Consider the following 23948-nt stretch of genomic DNA (forward strand, 5'->3'; position numbering starts at 1 on the left):
GAAGTCATCCATCATAGCCGGTAGCGCAGATTTTCCGTGACACGGGGTCATCGTCGGTTAGGGGCCAGATAAGCCCCCGGGAGAGAATGTCGTTTATCTCGAGATTCCAGTTTAGTCTCGGTGGCAACCGGGCTAAATAGCGAGCGACTGTTCAACGTGCAGCGGATGGATATACGTGTGCATTAAATGGGTCGTCCGCGACGCTCGTGTGCGCTCGTTCTCCGCTCGCGTCGCATGCGCAGATTCGCGTGCGGGTAGACCGCGCGGTGGCCAACAATCTGTTTCACGGACATCCGCATAACCGAGTCTCGTTATCGCCAGAAAAGTGCTCGTAATGCCGGTGCACCAGCGCCGGTGGATTCGTCGCACTCGCGTGCTGAACGACGCGACGGTTTCGAGACGAGGAACGCTACGTAACGTTACGCGCGGGAAGAAGCGTACCGAGACACTTTACTCGAGGTTGACGGGTTTATATCGTGGAGTGATCTTACGACGCGAAATTATAGCGCGGAGGAACACCACTTTCGGGAAATTTTAGCGCGGTGCTTTGGGAGATTGTGTACTCTCATTTTGAGAGATTATTGTATAGAGTAGTAGTTTGCGATACAATAGTGTAGAGTACTCTTATTTTGAGAGATTATTGTATAGAGTAGTAGTTTGTAATATGATAGTATAGAGTACTCGTATTTTGAGAGATTGTTGTATAGAGTAGTAGTTTGCGATACGATAGTATAGAGTACTCGTATTTTGAGAGATTGTTGTATAGAGTAGTAGTTTATGATACGATAGTATACAGTACTCGTATTTTGAGAGATTATTGTATAGAGTAGTAGTTTACGACGCGATAGTATAGAGTACTCGTATTTTGAGAGATTATTGTATAGAGTAGTAATTTGCGATACGATGGTATAGAGTACTCGTATTTTGAGAGATTGTTGTATAGAGTAGCAGTTTGTGATACGATAGTATAGAGTACTCGTATTTTGAGAGATTATTGTATAGAGTAGTAGTTTGTAATACAATAGTATAAAGTATTCGGTACTTTTGAGAGATTATTGTATAGAGTAGTAGTTTGTGATACGATACCATAGAGTACTTGTATCTTGAGAGATTATTGTATAGAGTAGTACTTTGTGATACGATAGTATAGAGTACTCGTATTTTGAGAGATTATTGTATAGAGTAGTAGTTTGTGATACGATACTGTGGAGTACTTGTATTTTGAGAGATTATTCTATAGAGTACTCTTATTTTGAAACATTATTCTATAGCGTGGTATTCTGTGATACGATACTGTAGAGTATTCGGTACTTTTGAGAGATTATTGTATAGAGTAGTACTTTGTGATACGATAGTATAGAGTACTCGTATTTTGAGAGACTATTCTATGGAGTAGTTCTCTGTGATACGATACTATAGAGTACTCTTATTTTGAGTAATTGTTCTATAGATTACTCGTATTTTGAAAGTTTATTCTACAGACTACTCTTGCCTTGAAAAATGATATCGTAGAGGATTCGTACTTTGGGATATTATACTCTAGACGACTTACACTTCGGGAGACCATATAGAGTACTCGTGTTCTAAAAGATTCCAGTATAGATCACTCTTGCTTCGAGAAACTATATTACAAAGTATTCTCCAAAATTACGCTACAGAAAATTTACACTTTGGAGTACTACATTACATAATATTCCTACTTTGAAAGATCATACTGCAAAAGACTCGTACAACTTTGCCATACAAATACAAGACGCTTAAACGATAAAGTATTCTTCCGATGTCATAAAACTATCATTATCCAAATAACAAACAAATACAATATTCACACATATTCCGTATCTTTGCAACAGCTGCGTACTCAAGTGATCCTACGTTAAAGTCATTCCCCAAGAGGCTCCGCTCTACGTGTAACGCTCGAAACGCAAATTCACCATGTTGCTCAGGTCTGCGTCGAAGTGTACGTCGTGGACCGTGTCGCATCACCGATCGCAAACAGAGATCGAGAAGCGTTCACAATTTCGACGACGAATCCAATCCACCCCCACCGCTCCTGGGAATTAAGAGCGTCGTAAGAAAGTCTCGCACGCTTTAATTACCATTCAAGCCGGAGGGCCAGAGGGAGGCCTGGCTCATGCAAGTATAATTCTCAGCCAGGTTTCGCGCTCTCGGATCGCTCTCGGTCCCTCTCGTTCGTCCGGTACTCCCGTTCCCTCTTTCTCTGTACACCGGGATCCCGAACCGGCGTGACGTGCACACGAAAACGTTGGAAAACTCACTGGGGAAATGCGTTTGCGTATCGCGCTCTTCCTCCCTTCCTCGTACCTCGTGTCTCGTTCTACCGTCTGTATCCACGCGAGTTTTCTTATCTCCTTCCCGATATTTGCACCTCTCCTTCGTACCTTTCGAATCACGAATCGTAACCGAGTTCAAACGACAACGATCTTGATACCGAGAGCAAGAGAGCACTTCGCGAGAGATTTGAGACTCTGTGTCTTTTCCTAGTTTGAACACACTAGGAGATACCTTACATGTGCAGAGTACAATATCAGTAACTTGAACAAGGTTTTGGAAATTTTTGATAATTAAAGTTTGTAGAATCTTGAACTTTAACGTATCGGAGAATTGGTATTTGGCGAAGTGAACGAAACTAAAAATTCGTAGAAGGTATCGAACGGGAAACTCGTCGAGAATAAGGTCTGAGTAATTTGTTCCGATGGAGAACTTTTCTTTTCATTTCTTAGAAATTATTTCATTCGTACCGAAGGTGTCGTTCATCTTCCAACGTGTGAATCTTTATTTGATAAGAGTTGGTTCGTTTCAAAGGAACCCATAGAAAAGGCACCCAGAACCGTTTCGATCTGAACGGTAGATTCCGGAGAGCGTAATTGGAAAACTCACGGTGGTTTAACGAGAACCATCTATCTGGAATATAATTCATTTCCAGCGATGGAAACCGACAGGATCGTGCGGCGTGCAGTTGCATTAATTTTTTACATAGAACTCCTCGTGTTCCACACCGCTTACAGCTTTGCTATATTTCTTCGGCGATTCACGTTCGTATCTGCAGTCCTCGCGGACGACGATCGTAACAGACCGGCATTTGCATAATAAAGGTCCAATTAGTACGGCGAATCATATGTCAGAAGGAAAGAGGAATAGCGCTAGGCTCGAACGGTAGGTAGGACCGGTCCTACAGCCGGAAACGTCGAATTTGTTTTTGTTTCCGGCGTGCTGCAAAGTCGTACGGCCGCGATCAACAGGTGACCAGTTGAATATCGGGCGAAACGACGTTTCGGTGAAACTGGAGGGGAACGATAACACGAAAATAAAGCGCAGAGATCTTGATCGGTCGTGGAGTCGATCGGAGGACGTCGACAGAGGAGGATCTCATTTATCTCTCAATTAACGAACGACGTTAACGACCGTTTGCATATTTATCGGATTCAACCCGGACCGGGTACGATATTACGGAAGTGGTAAATAAGCTTAGGTTTTCTGGAACTTTGCGCAACGTGTATAATTCTCACGGGTTACGGGTAATTGGATACCGTTTCCAAGAGGATTTTTTCTTGCTTTCGAACACTGAGTTTCAATCGGTTGAATTGTTCTTTCAAAATGGCCGACCTCGACTCTGGAACTACCCGAGTCCTAAACCGTTCTTGTGCAAGATCTCGCTCGTAGAGTTGCTCCATACACATTGAGAGTTCACGATCGCGAGCATAATACAGTATCGGTAACAAGACGAATGTTACGTGATCTACATTCGTACCGAGAAGTTCTCCAATCTTACTCGAAACGAGTTTCTCTTTACACGTTGAGAGTTCGCAATCGTATCGATAAGGCTAGTAAGTACAATATTTCCTAGAGTTAGTAGCAAGATAAACGTTCACGATCTACACTCGCAGCAAGAGATCCGTTACGTGTATCCCAAGTTCACCTAGTCGGATCGAGAGTTTTTTCATACACGTTAAGAGTTCGCAATCGTATCGATAAAGTTAGTAAGTACGATATTTCCCAGAGTTAGTAGCAAGATAAACGTTCACGATCTGCAATCGTAGCAAGAGCTCTATTACGCGTAGCCCAAGTTCCTTTACTGATATCGAAAGCTTTTTCATACACGTTAAGAGTTCGCAATCGTATCGATAAGGCTAGTAAGTACAATATTTCCCAGAGTTAGTAACAGGATAAACGTTCATGATCTACACTCGTAGCAAGAGTTCTATTACACGTAGCCCTAGTTCAGCTACTCGTACCGAGAGTTTTTCCATACACGTTAAGAGTTCGTAATCGTGTCGATAAGGCTAGTAAGTATAATATTAGTAAGCACTTACAATAACAGTAAGTACCAGAGTTAGTAGCAAGATAAACATTCACGATCTACACTCGCAGCAAGCGCTCCGTTACATGTGATCTAAGTTCCCCGATCCTACTCGTATCGAGAGTTGCTCGATACACGTTGAGAGTTCGCAATCGTGTCGAAAACACGATTCTACACAAGTAGAATATTTTCCAGCATCGGTACACTCGCAGCAAGAACTCCATTACGCGTAGCCCAAGTTCCTTTACTCCTACCAAGAGTTTTTCCATACACGTTAAGAGTTCGCAATCGTGTCGATGAGGCTAGTAAGTACAATATTTCCCAAAGTTAGTAGCAAAATACATATTCGCGATTTATACTCGCAGCGAGAGCTCCATTGCGCGTAGCCCAAGTTCCTTTACTCCTACCGAGAGTTTCTCCGTACACGTTAAGAGTTCACGCGGACCACTCTACAAAAATCATCCTGTACCTCTAGAAGCAAGTCGACGAAAGTAGCCGCGACCCGGCGCGAGTTTCAGCGCGTCGAAGGGCGGATCCACGAATTGCTCACGGTTTTCGCCGCGCTACGAAAACATCTGTCAGTGGGATAAATGGCCCGACGAGGACCAACAAGAATCGGTTCGTTCCGTCGACGTATTCCGGTCGATCGACTTCCCTTCGTCGAGAGAACGATCCAACCACGTCCGTCCACCAGCGGTGGATCGGCCCGCCACCAGAAATTCCAAGGGGCCCCGAAGCCTTCGAGCCGTCGACGAGATAAATCATGACCGCCGCGAGAGCCTTGCCTCCCTTTTTAGCTCTCTTTCGCCCGTTTCTGTCCACGTGTCCGCGCGTGCAGAACACAACGTACGTGTGTGCAACCATCCGTACGCGAGCCTGTGTATCGACGACGCCGATAGAGGTATCCGCGGGTCCGCCAATGCGAGAGCAACAGACTGTGAAGACCTACGCGCTGCGTACTTGTTGATTTATTGGCAGCTACACCCGCGCCACGAGCTTCCCTCTTCGACGCGGAAATAACGGGATTCCCTGAGCCGACCTGTCGCGATTCTTACGTTTCTTTTCCTTCTTTTTCTTTTTTCTTCTTCTTCTTCTTCTTTTTCTCGTCTCTGGAATAAAGGAGTTTCCGCGAACCGGTGGAATTAGAGGTTCTTGCCGGGGGAAGAGTACCGTTTGCGTTTTGCAACTTTCCGCTACGAAACTTCCTCTACGGATCCTCTCTGCACTTACGGAGTCATCGAACACGAACGATTTAGGGGGACACTCGGTAGCTTCCGAAGTCTCGAGACTTTGGATCGGTTAAGTGTTTCCAATTCTTTTCCAATTTTGCAACAGTGCCTCGTTTGATGAATGAAAACCGGGACAGTCGCTTCGAAGCTACGGAGTCGCGCGAAAGATTCAGAGAGCGATTTGGGATCTTTGGAAGTCTTTCCAATTGCAACTCCTCATTTGATGTTCGAAAAACGGGAGAGTCGTTTCGAAGCTACGGAATCACGCGAACGATTCAGAGAGCGATTTGGGATCTTTGGAAGTCTTTCCAATTGCAACTCCTCGCTTAATGTTCGAAAACCGGGACAGTCGCTTCGAAGCTACGGAGTCGCGCGAACGATTCAGAGAGCGATTTGGGATCTTTGGAAGTCTTTCCAATTGCAACTCCTCGCTTAATGTTCGAAAACCGGGACAGTCGCTTCGAAGCTACGGAGTCGCGCGAACGATTCAGAGAGCGATTTGGGATCTTTGGAAGTCTTTCCAATTGCAACTCTTCGCTTAATGTTCGAAAACCGGGACAGTCGCTTCGAAGCTACGGAATCGCGCGAAAGATTCCGAGAGCGATTTGGGATCTTTGGAAGTCTTTCCAATTGCAACTCCTCGCTTAATGTTCGAAAACCGGGACAGTCGCTTCGAAGCTACGGAGTCGCGCGAACGATTCAGAGAGCGATTTGGGATCTTTGGAAGTCTTTCCAATTGCAACTCCTCGCTTAATGTTCGAAAACCGGGACAGTCGCTTCGAAGCTACAGAGTCGCGCGAATAATCTAGAGAACATCTTGCAATCTTTCAAAGTCTCGAATTTTCTAAGTAAAAATTCACTCTTCCGCGTTAAAGCTCCACTTCGAAGGTGCACCGTGGACGATACGAGAACGAAGGTTAAAGAATCGTCGAATCTCGATATTTCGATACACCTCCGCGAGCAGCCGTCGAAACTCTCGACTCTCGTGACACCGGTCCCGGTTCCCGTCCCCCCCGTGAAACCTACACGATATGAAAGAGAAACAGCTCCGTAATCCGTATCGTTTACGTTTCACTCGCGGCGAGAGGTCTCTCCATCGCGAGTTCTCGAACTGTGCTCTATCTCCCCTCTCCGTCGTTCCCCTTCCCCCCACCATCGATCGAAACCACTCCAGTTAGAGCTCGCGACACCGAACGCGCTCCCGAGGTCCCACGATTGCGTAACCCCTCGCCGCAAATCGGACATTCCGAGCGGTGGCTCTAATTGATTGAAATTCATCGTGGCCTCCAATTAGATGCGCGCGGCTCTCTGGGCCAGCGTCGTATAGGAACGAGTGCGCCGCGGACGAGGAGGAGGAGGAGGAGGGAGGAGGTGGTGGTGGATGGGTAGGGTAGGGGTGGGGGGTGCCGGTTCGAATCGTGGCGAGAAAACAACGGTGCCGCACGAAGGAACGCGCGCGAGAGACCCAAAGCGTTCGGAGTTTCGTTGGTGTTGGCGGTGCTGGTGGTGCTGCGTGGTGTTGTTCCCCCCGGTTGTGCGGTCGGCGTACGTGCGAGCCTCGCGATCCTAGGATTCGATAACGAACCTCTGGCCCCCCTCCCCCGCGGTACGGCTGGCCCCTCCCGTGCCCGAGGAGAGCGTTCCTCGTGCCTCCTCCTCGACGAAGCGAACGCGGCTCGTTCCGTCCTCGTCTACCTCGCGCTCGACTCTCCTCTCGTTTCGTTTCGCGGCGCGGCGCGGCGCGTCGAGCCGAGCCACCTTCGCCTCGCGGTTGCTCCGCGTACTCTCTCTCCTCTACCGCCGCCGCTGCCGCTGCCGCCGCCGCCACCGCCGCCGCCGCCACCGCCGTCGCCACCGCCACCGCCGCCGAGTAGTGCTCCTCCGCGCTGGCCCCCTGTCCCCGCGAACGAGAGAACAAGAGAGAGCGAGAGGTAGCGTCACCTCGACACCCTTCCGGTGTATACAACCGCGTCTCTCTGTCCTCGTTCCGTTCGGGACGGACGAGGGTCGTGCCCGATGGAGTTACGCTCCATCGTTCGGCCGGTTACCTCCTTCGACAACCCGAGGACCGAGGTTCTTCCCGTCCTCTACCCGCTGCGGTCCCGCGCCGAGACTCCGGGTCGCTGTTCGTCCTCACCTCTTTGTCCCTCGTCCGGTTAACCGACGAGGACCGAGCGAGTGGCATACGAGGATTGCTCTTTTTCGCCCCGCGCCGTTTCTTTTTTTTTTCTTTCTTTCTTCCTTTCTTTTTTTCTTCAACGCGTCCCCGACCCGCGACTCTACGCGTCCCCGTTTTCTTTTCTTTTTCACCGTTGTACGCGCGCGGTTCCGCCTTTTTGTTCACCGTTGGTTTTTCTTTCTTTCGAGAGACATTGTGTGTATGTGTGTGTGTGTTTTCTTTACGCGCAGGGCGCGAGAAAGAGAGGGTGATGTGCTGTTCGGGGTTGGACGTCTTTTGGAAACACCTTTTTGCGAGTAATCGAATTAATGTTGTAATTACATCCGTGTTCTTGGTACGAGTATTGGCAACGCGCAAGAGATTTGTTATTGTATTTTGAAGAAGGGTAAAGATAAGGGTTCATCGCTCGAGTAAATTTGTGTTCAGAGAATTATCTAGATCCAGCTGGCTCGATTGGACAGATTTGAGAGTGTGTTCTTTGCGCACAGGGTGAGAGAAAGGGTTCTGTTTGGGGTTGGAATTAATTTTATAATTACATCCGTGTAGTTGGTACGAATACTAGCAACGCGCATGATACTTGTCATTGTATTTGGGAGAAGTAAAAGTAAATCGTCGTTGGTTTACCACTCGGGTAAATTATCTAGATGATTCTCTAGTAGGAAGCTAGCTCGGTTTGGAGGGATGATCGTTATTCGCGGTGTTCCCTGCCCTTATCCAGATTCAAATTTTCCCTCTTGTAGTATCGTGTGTCGTCATCGATGGTAATCTTTCAGAGGCCTCGGAATAGGAAAAATTAAACGTTTCGCGTATCTGCTTCGGTAACTCATTAGTAACCCGAGTAAACGTTGACCGCGGGGTGACGTCGAGGATCGTTCCGTGCCCGCGGTTATGCGAAGCGATGGGGATAACTTTGTTACGACCCGGGGGACAAATTTTGTAGCCACCCGAGGGACGAAGTTCGCGACAACCTCGGGGACGAAATTTGTAAAACCTGAGTGACAACGTTTTCTAACTATTAGCGAAAACAATCTTCCGTGCTGCCTGAGAGACACTTTTAGCAATACCACGAGGACAAAATTTATAAGAATCCGAGAAACGACCCGTTTGAGAAACAAACAGTTACTCGAGGGACAAATTTTGCGACCATCTTACGAACAAATGCTCTCCAAACCTGAAGAATAGTGTTTGTCAAAATTTTGAAGCTCCGACTTTGTAATTTTCCATTTCAGTTACACGAGGGACAAATTTTGCAACGATCTTAAGAACAAATGTTCTCCGAACTTGAAAAATTATAGTTGTAAAAAATTTGAAGCTCTGACTTTATAATTTTCCATTTCAATTACACGAAGGACAAATTTTGCAACGATCTTAGGAACAAATGTTCTCCAAACCTGAAGAATATTGTCTGTCAAACATTTGAAGCTCCGACTTTGTAATTTTCCATTTCAGTAAAACGAGGGACAAATTTTGCAACGATCTTAAGAACAAATGTTCTCCAAACTTGAAGAATAGTAGTTGTCAAAATTTTGAAGCTCCGACTTTGTAATTTTCCATTTCAGTTACACGAAGGACAAATTTTGCAACGAACGTAGGAACAAATGTTCTCCAAACTTGGAGAATAGTGTTCGTCAAAATTTTGAAGCTCCGATTTAGTAATTTTCCATTTCAGTTACACGAGGGACAAATTTTGCGACGATCTTAGGAACAAATGTTCTCCAAACTTGGAGAATAGTATTCGTAAAAAATTTGAAGCTCTGACTTTATAATTTTTCAAAGGAGAAACTTTTCAGTTACACGAGGGATCAATCTTCCAACAGTCGACGCAATGTGTAACAATCTCGGGGACAAAATTTGGAGGAACACTTGTGAAATCCGATGAAATTCGTAAGTAACAACTCGAAGGACAGTACCGACCTCCTCTCTCTCTCTCTCTCTCTCTCTCTCTCTCTCTCTCTCTCTCTCTCTCTCTCTCTCTCTCTCTCTCTCTCTCTCTCTATCTATCTATCTTTCTCTCTCTCTCTCTCTCTCTTTCTATCTGTCTTTCTCTCTCTCTCGGCCCACTAACGGGCCATCTCCATTCCTCTCCGGTCGGAGACTGTTGCAGTTCGACACTCCTGTCCCGTAGCTCGTTCGTGGAACGCGTGCACGAGAGCCGCGCGACGAAATACGCACGCGTGTCTCCACGGGCGACGCTCCTGATCCCCGGAGAGACCCCGATGCGTGCGTGCGTGCGTGCGTGCGTGCATGCGTGCGTGCATGCGTGCGTGCCCGTGTACGTGTCGCGCGTACGTGACGATTCTCGCGACGCGACCAGTACACCGGGTCAAAAATGCTCTCGCTCGCCGGAACCCGATGGGTTTATGAATAATAAAAAGCGCGCCGAGTATGTATTTTCGGAACGCGTGTTTCTCGACCGGTGAACGTTCCGCCCGTGAAACCGCGAGCGCACGAGCGCGCACGGCCGCGAGCGTGCACAACGCTCGTTCGCGGAATTGTCCGGATTCTGCGCGAGGTTCGGGCATTTTTCGATAATCGATGCGTTCAACGAACTTGAAATACACGTTCGCTGTTCCGTGCATCGAGTGTCGTCCACGAAATTCGAACGTTTCTAACCGTTGCGTCCCGAATCTTAGCGAATATTACCGCATCGGCGTTTGAATTTTGGTTCACCTCTTGGAAAATTGGAAAGGTATTCTCGGGTGTAGAAAGTAACTCGACTCGGTCAGAAGCTATTGCAACTCGGAGGTATTACATACTAGATCTTGAATTTTAATATATGCGACCGCATTAGCGCGTGAATTTTAGTTTACCTTGTTGAAAGGTAAGTAAGGTAAACTTACTGAAAAATTGTAGAAGTATTCTCGAGTATTGAAAGTAGCACGAGCCGGTCAGAAGCTATTGCAACTCGAAGGTATTACATCGTTTTTTCGTACTAGATCTTCAATTTTAATAAATGTGACCGCATTAGAGCGTGAATTTTAGTTTACCTTGTTGAAAGGTAAGTAAGGTAAACTTACTGAAAAATTGTAAAAGTATTCTCGAGTATTGAAAGTAGCACGAGCCGGTCAGAAGCTATTGCAACTCGAAGGTATTACGTTGTTTTTCGGTACTAGATCTTGAATTTTAATAAATATGACCGCATTAGCGCGTGAATTTTAGTTTACCTTGTTGAAAGGTAAGTAAGGTAAACTTACTGAAAAATTGTAAAAGTATCCTCGAGCATTGAAAGTATGGTAACTTGAACCTGTCAGGAGTTGTTCCAACTCTGAATGTTGTTTCACTGTTCAAAGAATCATAAAAAGAGATTCCTCGAGCATCGAGTATCGAAACCAAACCTCACCTATCACAGACTATAACAACTAGAGGACTATCGAGATAAACAGCTTCTATGCTCCATTTTTCTCATTTAGGAGCTTCTCTCCAGTCATTCCTGGATTTCGACTTTCATTCTTTTGTTTCCATAACGTAAATTTGTTGTTTCTTTCACTCCTTTATCGATACACCGGCAAAATTAAACTCGCGGGAAGAAATTCAATATTGTGAAAAACTGGGTGACTCGTGAGATCCTTTTTTTCCAATACATTTTAAACCCTGAGCTGTACGAGAGACTCGCATCGGGGGTTTTAAAATACATCCGCGAGAAGGGAAGTAGATTCGTGGGAGGGTTGTTTTGGTCAAAGCAGGATGAATCAGAGGGTGACGCAGAGGGAAGGCAGAGTATGACGCGAGTATTTGTTACGAGTCCTTGCACTTAAAGAGATGATTAATCGTTTGGTAGTGGGGGTACGATGGAGTTTGAACCCTTGGCGGTTCATCTGTTCGCGGCGGTAAGCTACGAGCAGGTGCAACCTATTTCGAGGCAATCCTACGCGTACGAAGTATAATTTGCGAGAACGCAAACAATGGTACAGGTGAGGGCAAGAAGAAAGGTGTTTCGTCCTGGATCTGTTGTTCGATTCATCCAGAAGGCTACCTCTTTCTTCGAGAGGCATTCTTATTCGTCGCGTAAGTAAAAGCAATTTCTCTCTCTCTAAAACAGTATTTGCCAAAATCAACGAATACAACCTGTGTATACCGACTGAAACAATTCCTCTAAGTAACTTAAATCGTACATAAACATTCCTGCAAAGTTTTACAATTATACCTTACCCAGTTTCTCCCCCAAAAAATCTTGAAAATACCGAAACTTTTACCTATACATACAGACCAAAAAAATTCCTATAAGTAACTTAAATCGTACATAAACATCCCTGCAAAGTTTTACAATTATACCTTACCCAGTTTCTTCCAAAAAATCTTGAAAATACCGAAACTTTTACCTGTGTATACCGACCGAAAAAATTCCTATAAGTGACTTACATCATACATAAACATCCCTGCAAAGTTTTACATTTAAACCTTTTCTAGTTTCTTCCAAAAAAAATCTTAAAAATACCGAAACGTTTACCTATATATACCAAACGAAAAAATTCCTATAAATAACTTAAATCGTACATAAACATCCCTGCAAAATTTTACAATTATACCTCTCCCAGTTTCTTCCAAAAAAAATCTTGAAAATACCGAAACCTTTAAATAGTAAAATACTCCCCTCGAAGACTCGAGTGTTGGAATCTTTTGCAATATCTATTGTTGGAAATATTGTCACTGCGTAAAAACCGTGTAAAACTGTGCTCGTGTATTTACAAACCGTAGGAACAACGTCCGATGTAAATGCCGTCCGCTTGGCTTTCCGCTCGCGAATCGCGAATGTTTTCAATCGGTTCTTCCTCGGTGGTTGTCGCACGGCGGTTATTTATCGCGCGAATGACGCGTCGAGACGCGCCGAGACGCACGATTTCGTAGCTGCGAGTCGATGACACTGGATTCGCGACGCACGTATCGATCGAAGTACCGTTTCTAGAACCGATAGTTCGCTCGGGCCGCTTCGAAGATTGTGATTTATCGTCGGCGAACTGTTGCTCATCGCGATGTCGCCGACACTTCCAGTGCTCTCTGATCGCGTACGCGCTTATCTCCGTAATTAACTGTCAATTACGATAAATCAAACCGCGCCACCGATCGTAAACTAAAAACCGACGTAACCGGCGATCCCTTTATCGATTATTAAATATAAACAGATCCGCGCGATTAATCGCGCATAAACAGCCACGTGGAGCTGGATCGCTTTCGATCGATCATTTCTGTCTGTAATTATCAACGCGCGAGTAAATTGTCTTTTCATTCCGATGCAGATGTATTTTAATACCCCCGTTCGGATCGCTCGGGAATTACCTATCTCGGTTGACGTACAACCTCGTTGAGAATAAAAATGTACACTCGGTAAATTCATAGTGATTTTAACGATGAATATGTACGACGAACTTACGTATCGTCCGTTGGTGAATAATAATGGTGATGATAATACATTCTAAGGGAGCGAATAGAGATTGAACGTCCCTTCTCTCGAAGAAAGAATCATTACGTAAAATGGCCCCGATGAAATACATACTGGACAATAACGAACTTGGATACTATTCGCTATTAAATAACAGCAATGAATTTTACGAGGTCCAATAGAGATTAAACGTCCCTTCTCTCGAAGGAAGAATTATTCCATAAAATGGCCCCGAGGAAATAAATCTTGGACAATAACGAATACTATTCCCTATTCAATAATAGCAATCGATTTTAAGGGACCAAGTAAGCATTATATATCCCTTCTCTCTCTCTCTCTCTCTCTTTCTCTCTCTCTTTTTCTCTCTCTCTCGAAAAAATGGTAATTCCGCGAAGTAGCCGCGATTTTAACGCGCGAAACCACGCGATTCGAGACGACCGGGCATAAAAATTCGAATTACCCGCGCGAGCGCTCGCGGACGCACGGCCGTGTAATTTTATTAAGAAGCATCGATCGTTTCCTTTTCCACACGCGAGCCGACGCGTTTCGCTTCGGGGATCACGGTTGAGCGATCGCCCGATATTTTAAACCACCGTGGTGCTCGCGTATCGGGGTCCCCGATTAAAGGTTTTCCTCGTCGTGTTTTCGCGAACGGTGCTCGCGCGCGCACGCACACACACACACACACACAGAGAACCATTGCCAGCTTCTCGTCGCCACGGTCGGGCGTTTCGTTCGCCGAAAGATTCGAGATAAGCGTAGCGTTCGAGCACGCGAACGTATCTCCGCGCGCGCTCATGCGAATCCGCCAAGATAGTGTCATCTCGGTCGATTCCGGGACACGGAGCCTCGATGGGAGGTTCCAGAAGCGAATTTTTCGATTCCAACGAACGAAACGAAGGATTCGCGAGGCCTGACGAGCGTGTAACCGATTCCAGACCGCGTTCGATCGCCGATAGAGTACAGCTCGACGAGTCGGAAATGATCCTCGCGATGGGAGAACGTTGGCCACGCCTCTTCCCCCACCACGAGATCCTCGTACGCCTGGTTTCCCCTTCACTTTTTCGACGATCGCGTTCTAGTAGTATTTCAGCTCCAATTCCGTAATCTCGCTCTTCTTTCTTAAATATTCTGTCGCTGGAAAATAATATTTGGATCCTCTAGAATGTAGGACCATTTTTAAGACAAAATATTGAAGACATTTTTCTTTGAGAATAAAAGAATGATTCTTGTATGTTCGATCGCGTTCAAGTACAGCTTGACGAGTTGGAAAAGATTCCTACGGTGGGGAGAACGTTGGCCACGCCTCTTCCCCCACCACCAGGTCCTCATACGCGCGGTTTCCCCTTCACTTTCTCGACGATCGCGTTCTAGTAGTATTTCAGCTCCAATTCTATAATCTTGCTCTTTTTTCTTAAATATTCTGTCGCTGGAAAATAATATTTAGATCTTTTAGATGTAGGATAATTTTCAAGGCAAAATATTAAAGACATGTTTCTTTGGGAATGAAAGAATGATTCTTGTATGTTCGATCGCGTTCAAGTACAGCTTGACGAGTTGGAAAAGATTCCTACGGTGGGGAGAACGTTGGCCACGCCTCTTCCCCCACCACGAGATCCTCGTACGCGTGGTTTTCCCTTCACTTTCTCGACGATCGCGTTCTAGTAGTATTTCAACTCCAATTCCGTAATCTCGCATTTCTTTCTTAAATATTCTGTCGCTGGAAAATAATATTTGGATCCTCTAGAATGTAGGACAATTTTTAGGACAAAATGTTAAAGATATCTTTCTTTGGGAATGAAAGAATGATTCTTGTATCTTCGATCGCGTTCGAGTACAGCTGGATGAGTTGGAAAAGATTCCTACGGTGGGGAGAACATTGGCCACGCCTCTTCCCCCACCACCAGGTCCCCATGGACTTGATTGTCCTTTCACTTCTTCGACGATCGTATTTCTGTAGTATTTCATCTTGAATTGGACCATCTTATTTTCTATTTTTTCTGTCGGTAATATCAAACAACTAAACATTGAAAAATATTGAATTCTCCAGGTTGAACAATTTCTTGGGTGAAATGTTAAAAGCTTCCAATTCTTTGGGAGTAAAACGTCGATTCTTCTATTCTCTTCTCTTAAACAGTATCGAGTGACATCTCCCCCCTCCACTTCGGCCGAACCACTCCCTCGGGGAAACCTTTTCCAAGTGGTCGAACTATACATACGGTAGAATCTCGGTCACCCGAACGTCGTGTAGCGTGGAGAGACCATTTCCAGTGAACACCGAAGGTGAACGAACTTCCTGAGAAAATGGATCGGTTGATCGTAGAAGCGAATGTTTGAAACAACGCGAAAGAGCTTTGAGTCTCGATTGCAAGAACAATCAGAGTTTCCAAATCGAATACACCCGTGAAATATTAATCCTTGAATATATATTGTAATTCAAATTTTTACGTCGTATTTTTCGAAAATTAATTTGACAAATGAAATCGATCTGGATATTGCCCGAGATGTTAAAATCGACAAACGTACATCGTAAAAATGCAACAACAGATAAAAATCACGTTGTTAGTATCTAGTAACATCTATATAAACGAAAAATAATATTTGGGTGTTCGATATTAGGATCGAAGTCGTAATCGAGAGTGGTTATCGAGGAAAAACCTGCAAAGCTTTTATCAATTTTGTCTCTCGTTATCCAATCGCGGTAATTAACCAATGAGATATATTATTATTATTATTATTATTCGTTAAGTAAACGAGACTCTGTCGATTTCAGTTTGCTGGCCTACATACGCAGTGACGCGTGCTCAGTAAACTTCAAACAAACCATCTCGAGCGAAACGCGTGACTAATCGCTTCCCGATTCATCAGCACCGAACGATTCAGAAAAGGGCATAAAAAGTCTACTCTCGACTATGTCGTGGCAACGTCACTGCGCTACTTTGTAACACGAGTACCACGACGGTTTGCACCGAGAGTTCGTAATATCGTGGACACGAATATTTCTTACGAACGAAACTGGAATAACGTGTAACGAACTCGAGATACCTACTTTACAAGTACCTAACAACGTTGTTGAAAGATGTTCGAACGGTGCATCGTGTACGAACCAGGTATACAGTTTTTCGATTCTTCGTTCAAATAGTTGTCTAGAAGAGGAAAAATTGAAAAATTCATCGTTCGGTGTAACAATTGAATCGTACGAGTCAAAGTGCAAATTTAACTACTTTCAAATAGTCTCGAAAGTGCGTGTAACGTACAAGTACTCGTTAAGATCAAGAACAGTGCAAAAAAGGTACCCGATACAGGTGTTTCGAGTAGTCGTTTAAATTTAATAAAGCTGTTTTTTCGTTCAATATTTCAAAATGTAACTTTCGAATGCAACTTCGGCTCGTTGACATAATTAAAGAAGCAGCTGGCGTGACGCGCGCCCTTCCTCCGCTTTGAAAACTACATAATAGTCCGGAAAGTAATTTATTGTGATCGCGAGCGCGAAATCGAGTACAAAAAATCATTGCGTTTCAAAGAGGAAGGGAGGAGGAAACTCGTTTCGAAAAACACGCGACACCCGTCCTTTTTCCAGACACTCTTTCGTTATAAATAAACGGTAGGATATCGGGTTGATACCATCGGGAGGAAATATAAACCGTGTTTTTAAAAATATCCTCCGGTTTAAATTTAAAAATTCGATATCCAGCGAACTTTGTCCGTCTTCATTTCCTGTTAAATGGTAAATCGAGGAATTTTTCACTGCGAGGAGGAGGGAGAGACGGTTCTTTAAATAACCGTGTCGCTTTATCTTTCGATCGACACGAAGTCGATCTTCCTTAAATGCTTCCAGTGAGCGTACAAAAATGGCGGGAATTCTTTCCGTTTCGTTTCTTCGATCTACGTGGAACAATTTCCCTCGTTTTGTACACCATAGGTACAGATAACTCGGACGAGAAGCAACGCAAAGCCCCTGAGCAGCGTATCACCTCGTGACGGAAGAACCCGGCACCCAAAGGGGTTAAAGAGTCGTAAAGTCGAGCGTGGAAAGGGCGTCGGAAGGGTCAACATGGCGGAGAACATAAATCTCTGGTCGTCGTTCTCGGTGGTGGCCACCACGGGCGCATTCAAGTGTATACGCGCGCGTGTGTGTCTGTCTGTGTGTACACGAGTGTTTGTAAGCGAGAGACAGAGAATGCGGTTCCAGAAAGCGAAAGGTAGACACACCGCGAAAGGCCGTAGAACCGCACGGGTCCTTTGCTATCATAATTAGGGACGGGGATAGTATAATTAGGGATTGGAATTCTTTACGACAACCTTAAAAATGAATGGCTACCGTCGTAAATAGAACCCAGGTGTCACGAAATTTGATCTAATCGTTTACCGGAGCTTCGAGAAATAATACTACCTTTTTCTTATTCCGTACACCGGTACAATAAATTCTACCGGAGCTATTTACGAGCGTAAACAAATTCCGTATTATTGGACGCTAACCTATTTTACCAAAGTCCTCGATTATTTCACCCGATGGGTTCGGGACGGAGGACGGAGCAAAGAAGGTAATTAATCTTCAATTTTCTCGAGTATTTCGAAATGCTGTACAAGACACTCGAACTCTGAAGAATCTTACTATTTTACAATCACAACTACCAACGATTACGAAATGCGGAAATCTTCCGACCTAACCTAAAAATTATTCCCTTGCTCGAAATTTCTCTCCGAGTATCCCCTCGATGATTATCTTCCCGAGTATAAGTATGTAATTTTCCCAAATTCAAACATGCAAAACTCTCCCGACCTAACCTCAAAGCGACGTATCTCTACGCATTACCCCAAATTCCTCTCTCCTCTCGTACAAATGTTACGTATCGATGTACACGGACTAATAATCGTACAAATTTGCGCTACACCCGTTCGATAACGAACAGCGAACGATAAACGAGGCTGTAACCTTCTCGTGAACAATGTTCGTGGAAACGAGAGAAACAAAGCCGAAAAGATGATTCCAGCGTGAAAGTGAGAAACGAAACGGGGGTCAGGGCGGGAAACAAGGAAACCGTGGGCAACGTTGAAGAGTCACAAAGGCCTCGCTGGCTCGAGGGTGAGATTAGGTGAAATGGACGCGAAACGGACCAAGAGGAACCCTCTTTCTCTCTTTCTTTCTCTCTCTCTCTCACTCTTTGGTGTCCCCGGACGAGCAGTCGGGACAATGATGGGTCGGGAGGGGGAGAGAGCGAGAAGAAGAGGATCGGCAGGCGCCTCGTTTCGCTTCATAACGACCTTCGGCGTTGTCGGTGTTGCTTTTCCCGACCCTCCGAGGCAAAAGAGAGTCGTCGACTACTTGTCCTACAATGAGGACCGCCGCCACGCCAGGAGGTGGTCCCTGACCGGAATAACGAGCCGAGAAAGACGGAGCGCGGGGGCCCCCGCGTGTGTCCTTCGGTCTGCTTCACTTTGCTGCATTTCGCTGCACCGCAGAGACTCGAGGGGAACGTAACGACCCTTGAAATCGTTTGCACCCCGACTATAAACCGGGGTGGGGGAGAACCACGACGAGGTCCTTTTAATACACGGGATCGCCGCCGCGGACCGGCGTCCACTTCTATTCACTGTTCGCGTCTTTTTCGAACGGACACCCGCCATGTGGATCGCGGTTTCTTTCACGAAACTCGAAGGGAGAACCTACTCGTGGAGCATTGTTCGTACCACGCCTCGCACGGTGCGGAAAACGCGACCTGATTCGCGCGAGAGGCGAGATTGTCTTGTAAACGGGGTTGGTATGTATTTTTCGATCCTTGTAACGCGAGAGGGTCGATTTTTGTTGTAAGTGTAGAGCAAATTGTTAAGTTTCTTTGAGGAATAAAAAAGGAGAAAGGAGATACTAATAACCGAGTAACTTTCTCTTGGAGATGAGATTGTTCATCAAAGTTAATTTTTGTTTGTTTGTGGTACGAGAGAGTCGATTTATGGTACTTGTTTGATAAATTGTGATGTTTCATAGAGATACGAAGAAAGATACCGATAGTGGGAAAGTTTGAGGATGAAACGATCTCGATCGATTTAAAGCAGCGTCGGATATACGTACAGGTGGCGCAGGATTTAAGAGGTTAGAAGGTATTAATTAAATCTAGTTCCTAATGAACGCCGCGAGCGATCCTCTATGGGTAAATATTTGATCGTTAATCCCGTGTAAAGTCCGTAATTGAAAATCAACAAATTTCCGGCTTCAAACGTTAGGGGCACAGCCGTCAGGTAAATCAGGACGAAGAGTAATGACTTTTCTCGTAGACGGTGTTAATTACGTTTCGACCTTTATTTTAATTACTCGCTCTTCGGGAAGTTCGTCGAAGTACAAAATTAGATCGGAAAGATACACCGAGTCCATAAGTATCTGGACAGCCGTGTTCGCATCCATGTCGCGACGGGAATATAATTTATCGTAGGTTATTGATTTTACGCGAAACGCAAGAGACAAAAAAAACCTAATCGGAATTACGTTTGAAAATTTCTTGCGAAGTGTGTTTCGTATTTAACGCGAAACTGTCCAATTACTTACGAACGTTACTATACATACGTATGTACGAAAGTTTCCTCATTTAGGTTAAGTACCACCGATGATTACGAACGAGACATTTCGATGATTAAAATATTCCTCGAATGTTTTCTCCGTTGATCGAGTATCCGAATAAAGTATAATCGACTTCGTCGTTCCGTTCGAAACTTTTTTAAACGTTTAATGAATTTTTTACACGCAACCTACGACGACCAAGAACAATTTACCCTGTCCGAAATAGGTTTGGTCACGATTTGACCGAGTTCGATAAGTGAATTTGAATCCCCGCCAAAAACAGGGGAAGTTTCGTTATTAACACTGTCAGGGTCGTTGGGAGGGGGGGTGAGGTAAATCGAAGGGCGGGGAAAGCAACCGGGTGATATTGGATCGCACAAGTTCCCTTGTTTCCTTAATTTTATTTATTTATTACGATCGAACGAGGTCGATCGAACAATGCGTTCGCTCGAACAATGCGTACAATCGGTCGAGTATCAATTAACGATGATTTAATGGCGCGTGGTACCGTTCATAATTATTCGAACGACTCTGTGTATCGGGAAAAGTATTGATAACATTGTTCGTTCGTTTTTATCGATGATCGAGCCGCCGGGAGAAAACAGAAAAGTCATCTTTATTTCGCGATTGATTTATTCCCATGATAAAGGAGACCTTGTTAACCTCGAATACGAATCGTGATTCTTCAGCGCGATATTGTGACGTCCGGTGGGACAATTTTTCTAACGGACAAAGTATATATATATATATTTATATATATATATAAACGCGAACAATCATAATACTGGAGACACTCGAGATAGAGAAAACACCGGGTATATAAATTTATCGCTCTCGGTGGATAATAGAAGATTGTTAGATTTTTGTCGATAGAATTCTTTTATCGAAACTGCGTCACCGAAAAAATAAATCGTGAAATTAATTCACCGCAAAGATATCGATTCGTTCGGCCTCGAGTAACGATCGCGATACTTCTGTGCGATATTGTGGTTTCCAGCAAATATATTTCCAACCGAAACACAGGTACTCGAGTAATATTTATTCCAGATACTCGACAAGACTGTACAATTTCTTATTTATTTTCATACAATTTCACCACCTATACTGCAAGAACGATTACTGGAAAATAAATTACGAAATCAATTCACCCGGTTTTTCTATCGTCGGTTAATTCACCAGTGAAACGATCAAGATGGCTCCCAAAGAGGCACGAATGAAATACGAACAAGAGAAATTGATAAACAATATAGCGATAAAAACGAACAGCACTTGTTGATCGCGTATAAATTATACTCACCTCGTTGGTATGGCGGGAACGGGGTATTTCACGGTGTGCTTTCACTGCCACGCAATTCACTTCCGGTTAACGTTCCCTGATATCGATTCGAATCGCAAACGATGCGGTGGAGATGATTCCGATTAAACCCACGATAAATACAAACAACTCTCGCGGCACGATCCGGCCCGATAATTACATTCGCCGCGTCGAGATAACGATCGCGTCGATCCCGTGGATCCGTCACGAATTTTCAAAGGCAGCTCCGAAAATCGACGATTGAAAAAGAACACGGACGCGGGGACGTTGTTCGTCTTCTCTCTCGTCCAATTAACCATCGTTGATTTCGTCCCGATAAAAGTTTATTTACCCCTGGCCCGTTTCTCGGGTCCCTCCCGACCCATCCTCGCAATGTAACCATTCACGATTCAAAGTATTGTCGTTTCTTTGTGCGTACTCATTGTACGTACATTAAGAACTCGAATTGTACAGATTCGGGAGATTTTCAAGCGTATACTCGAATAGAAATTTTACGATCGTTATAATTTTACGAAGTCAAGGTAATAAACTCAATTTTTCTCAATTTTATCTATAATGTGTCCAATTGACTCTAATTTTCGACCAATCGCGTCTTTATAAATATTTTATTTTTCTACAATTGAAATTATTGTAACAGTAGATGTACTCGAGTTAGTCGTCTCATGGTATTCTGAAGTTAGAAAATTTGAATTTTATTTAAAATTTTTGTATTATACGGGTAAAAAGAAACGATCGTTTGGAGATTAATCGTGCTCGAAGTTATTGGTCCTGGTCATTGAAAAGGGTGACGTTGGACCGAATATTTCTTTCGATGGACTCGATTGTAATGTTGCACGGTGACGGATCTCGTGGGTGTCGATGTTTCCGCGATTTCCAATCGTGGAGAGACGAGAGCGTGAGAAATTTTCCGACCCGATTGCACCGGGAAAATCTGAGCGCCCAATTGTGCACGAAACGTGATTTCCACCGTCGAGATTTAATTTTCATTTCGTTCGATCGTGAACGAAATTCAATTTAATCACGGGGCAATATTATGTTACTCAAAATAATTGGAAAATGTACAGCTGTGCGTGTACGTGTGTATAAATTCGATACTCGCGTTTGTTCTCCGGCTGTAAGATACTCTGATCATTTTTAAAAGTACGATTTAATTATTTATAAAAAAGATACCTCGAACGATACCTTGTTAAACTCTTTTAACGTCTACCGAAAAATTTGATCATTTACTGCCACTCACTTTTATCTACGCATCGTGAAATCAAAGAAGATTTATACGAGCCATAATTCATTGCTTAGATACAAATTAATTACTCTCTTTTCTGCTCTAAAAAGTCGAAGACACTCGAAATCTCTCGTAGACTCTTGCTTTTTGTGACCAAATAAGGACAATCTTTCTACCAAGATTCACCGCGTATTTTATATTTATTTACTAATAGTGTACACGTTAACGAAGATTTGTGTGCTACGATAAAAATTAAACATCGTTTAACGGTTAAGCATCTCTCCTTAGAATTCAATTTCATCGAACATTCTCTGAACCTTAAGTTCACAATTATGAAAACACCTAATTCCACCAAATAAAACGTCTAATAACAATAATCCTAATTCTTTGGTAAGATCAAACTCGGTCGTAAACATTGACGAAGTCCTCTGAAAAAAATAATCGAATTGAAATTAAATTCTCAGCGATGGGTAATTTTCTCAAACTCGAAGTATACGCTAAATTAAAAAAGAAAATAATTATTGACTTGCTCCACGAATAAAAAAACTGAGTCTTTGAGGAAGACCAGCGAGGACGCCAGTCGTCGAAAAGCTGGTTTTCCGAAATAACGATCGCCCATAGTAATCATCCTAATTCTTTGGTAACGTTGTAAGTCCTTTGAAAAAAATAATCGAATTGAAAATTAAATTATCTACTTGCCCCGCGAATAAAAAAGAACGTGTCTTATGGAGGACGCGAGTCGTCGAAAGGCTAACGATCGCCTATAGTACCAATCATCCTAATTCTTTGATAACGTCGTAAGTCTTCCGAGAAAAATGATCGAATTGAAATTAAATTCTCAGCGGTCGATAATTTTCTCGAACACGTAGTACGCGTTAAATTAAAAGAAAAAAGAAGAAAAACAATTATCCACTTGCTCCACGAATAAAAAAAACCGTGTCTTGCGGAGGACACGAATCGTCGAAAGGTTCGTTTTCCAGAATAACGATCGCCCATAGTACCAATCATCCTAATTCTTTGGTAACGTTGTAAGTCCTCTGAAAAAAATAATCGACTTGAAAATTAAATTTTCAGCGGTCGATAATTTTCTCGTTAAATTAAAAAAAAAAAAGAAGAAAAACAATTATCTATTTGCTCCACGAATAAAAAAAACCGTGTCTTGCGGAGGACACGAGTGGTCAAAAGGTTCGTTTTCCAGAATAACAATCGCCCATAGTACCAATCATCCTAATTCTTTGGTAACGTCGTAAGTCTTCCGAGAAAAATAATCGAATTGAAATTAAATTCTCAACGGTCGATAATTTTCTCGAACACGAAGTACGCGTTAAATTAGAAAAAAAAACAAAGAAGAAACACTATTATCCACTTACTCCACGAATAAAAAAAACCGTGTCTTGCGGAGGACACGAATCGTCGAAAGGTTCGTTTTCCAGAATAACGATCGCCCATACTAATCCTAATTCTTTGGTAACGTTGTAAGTCTTCCGAGAAAAATAATCGAATTGAAATTAAATTCTCAACGGTCGATAATTTTCTCGAACACGAAGTACGCGTTAAATTAAAAAAAAAAAAACAAAGAAGAAACACAATTATCCACTTGGTCCACGAATAAAAAAAACCGTGTCTTGCGGAGGACGCGAGTGGTCGAAAGGCTCGTTTTCCGGAATAACGGTCGCCTACGGAAGCGAACGTGTTACACCGGGTCGATCGTAAATTCGCGCGGTTTCTGCGTCACAATTTTGCAGGGACGTT

At 43.9% G+C, this 23948-nt stretch overlaps 1 protein-coding gene across 15 annotated transcripts in view; it reads left to right on the forward strand.

Moving 5' to 3' along the window:
* LOC143143720 (uncharacterized) overlaps window positions 1-23948 on the forward strand; it is a 304262-nt gene that overhangs the window by 252639 nt on the left and 27675 nt on the right. For 2 of the 15 annotated variants that reach the window (XM_076305320.1, XM_076305321.1), the window contains exon 4: window positions 9520-9613. The exons of 10 other annotated variants lie outside the window; for them this stretch is intronic. In XM_076305320.1, coding sequence (XP_076161435.1) covers window positions 9520-9613 — 94 coding nt within the window. Of the gene's footprint in view, window positions 1-9398; window positions 9447-9519; window positions 9614-17028; window positions 17154-23948 lie in introns of those variants that run through there. 3 more of the 15 variants (XM_076305332.1, XM_076305327.1, XM_076305328.1) reach the window with 3 other exon arrangements.

Source organism: Ptiloglossa arizonensis, chromosome 2 (genome assembly GCF_051014685.1).
Source record: "Ptiloglossa arizonensis isolate GNS036 chromosome 2, iyPtiAriz1_principal, whole genome shotgun sequence".
In the NCBI taxonomy this organism is placed as follows: domain Eukaryota; kingdom Metazoa; phylum Arthropoda; class Insecta; order Hymenoptera; family Colletidae; genus Ptiloglossa; species Ptiloglossa arizonensis.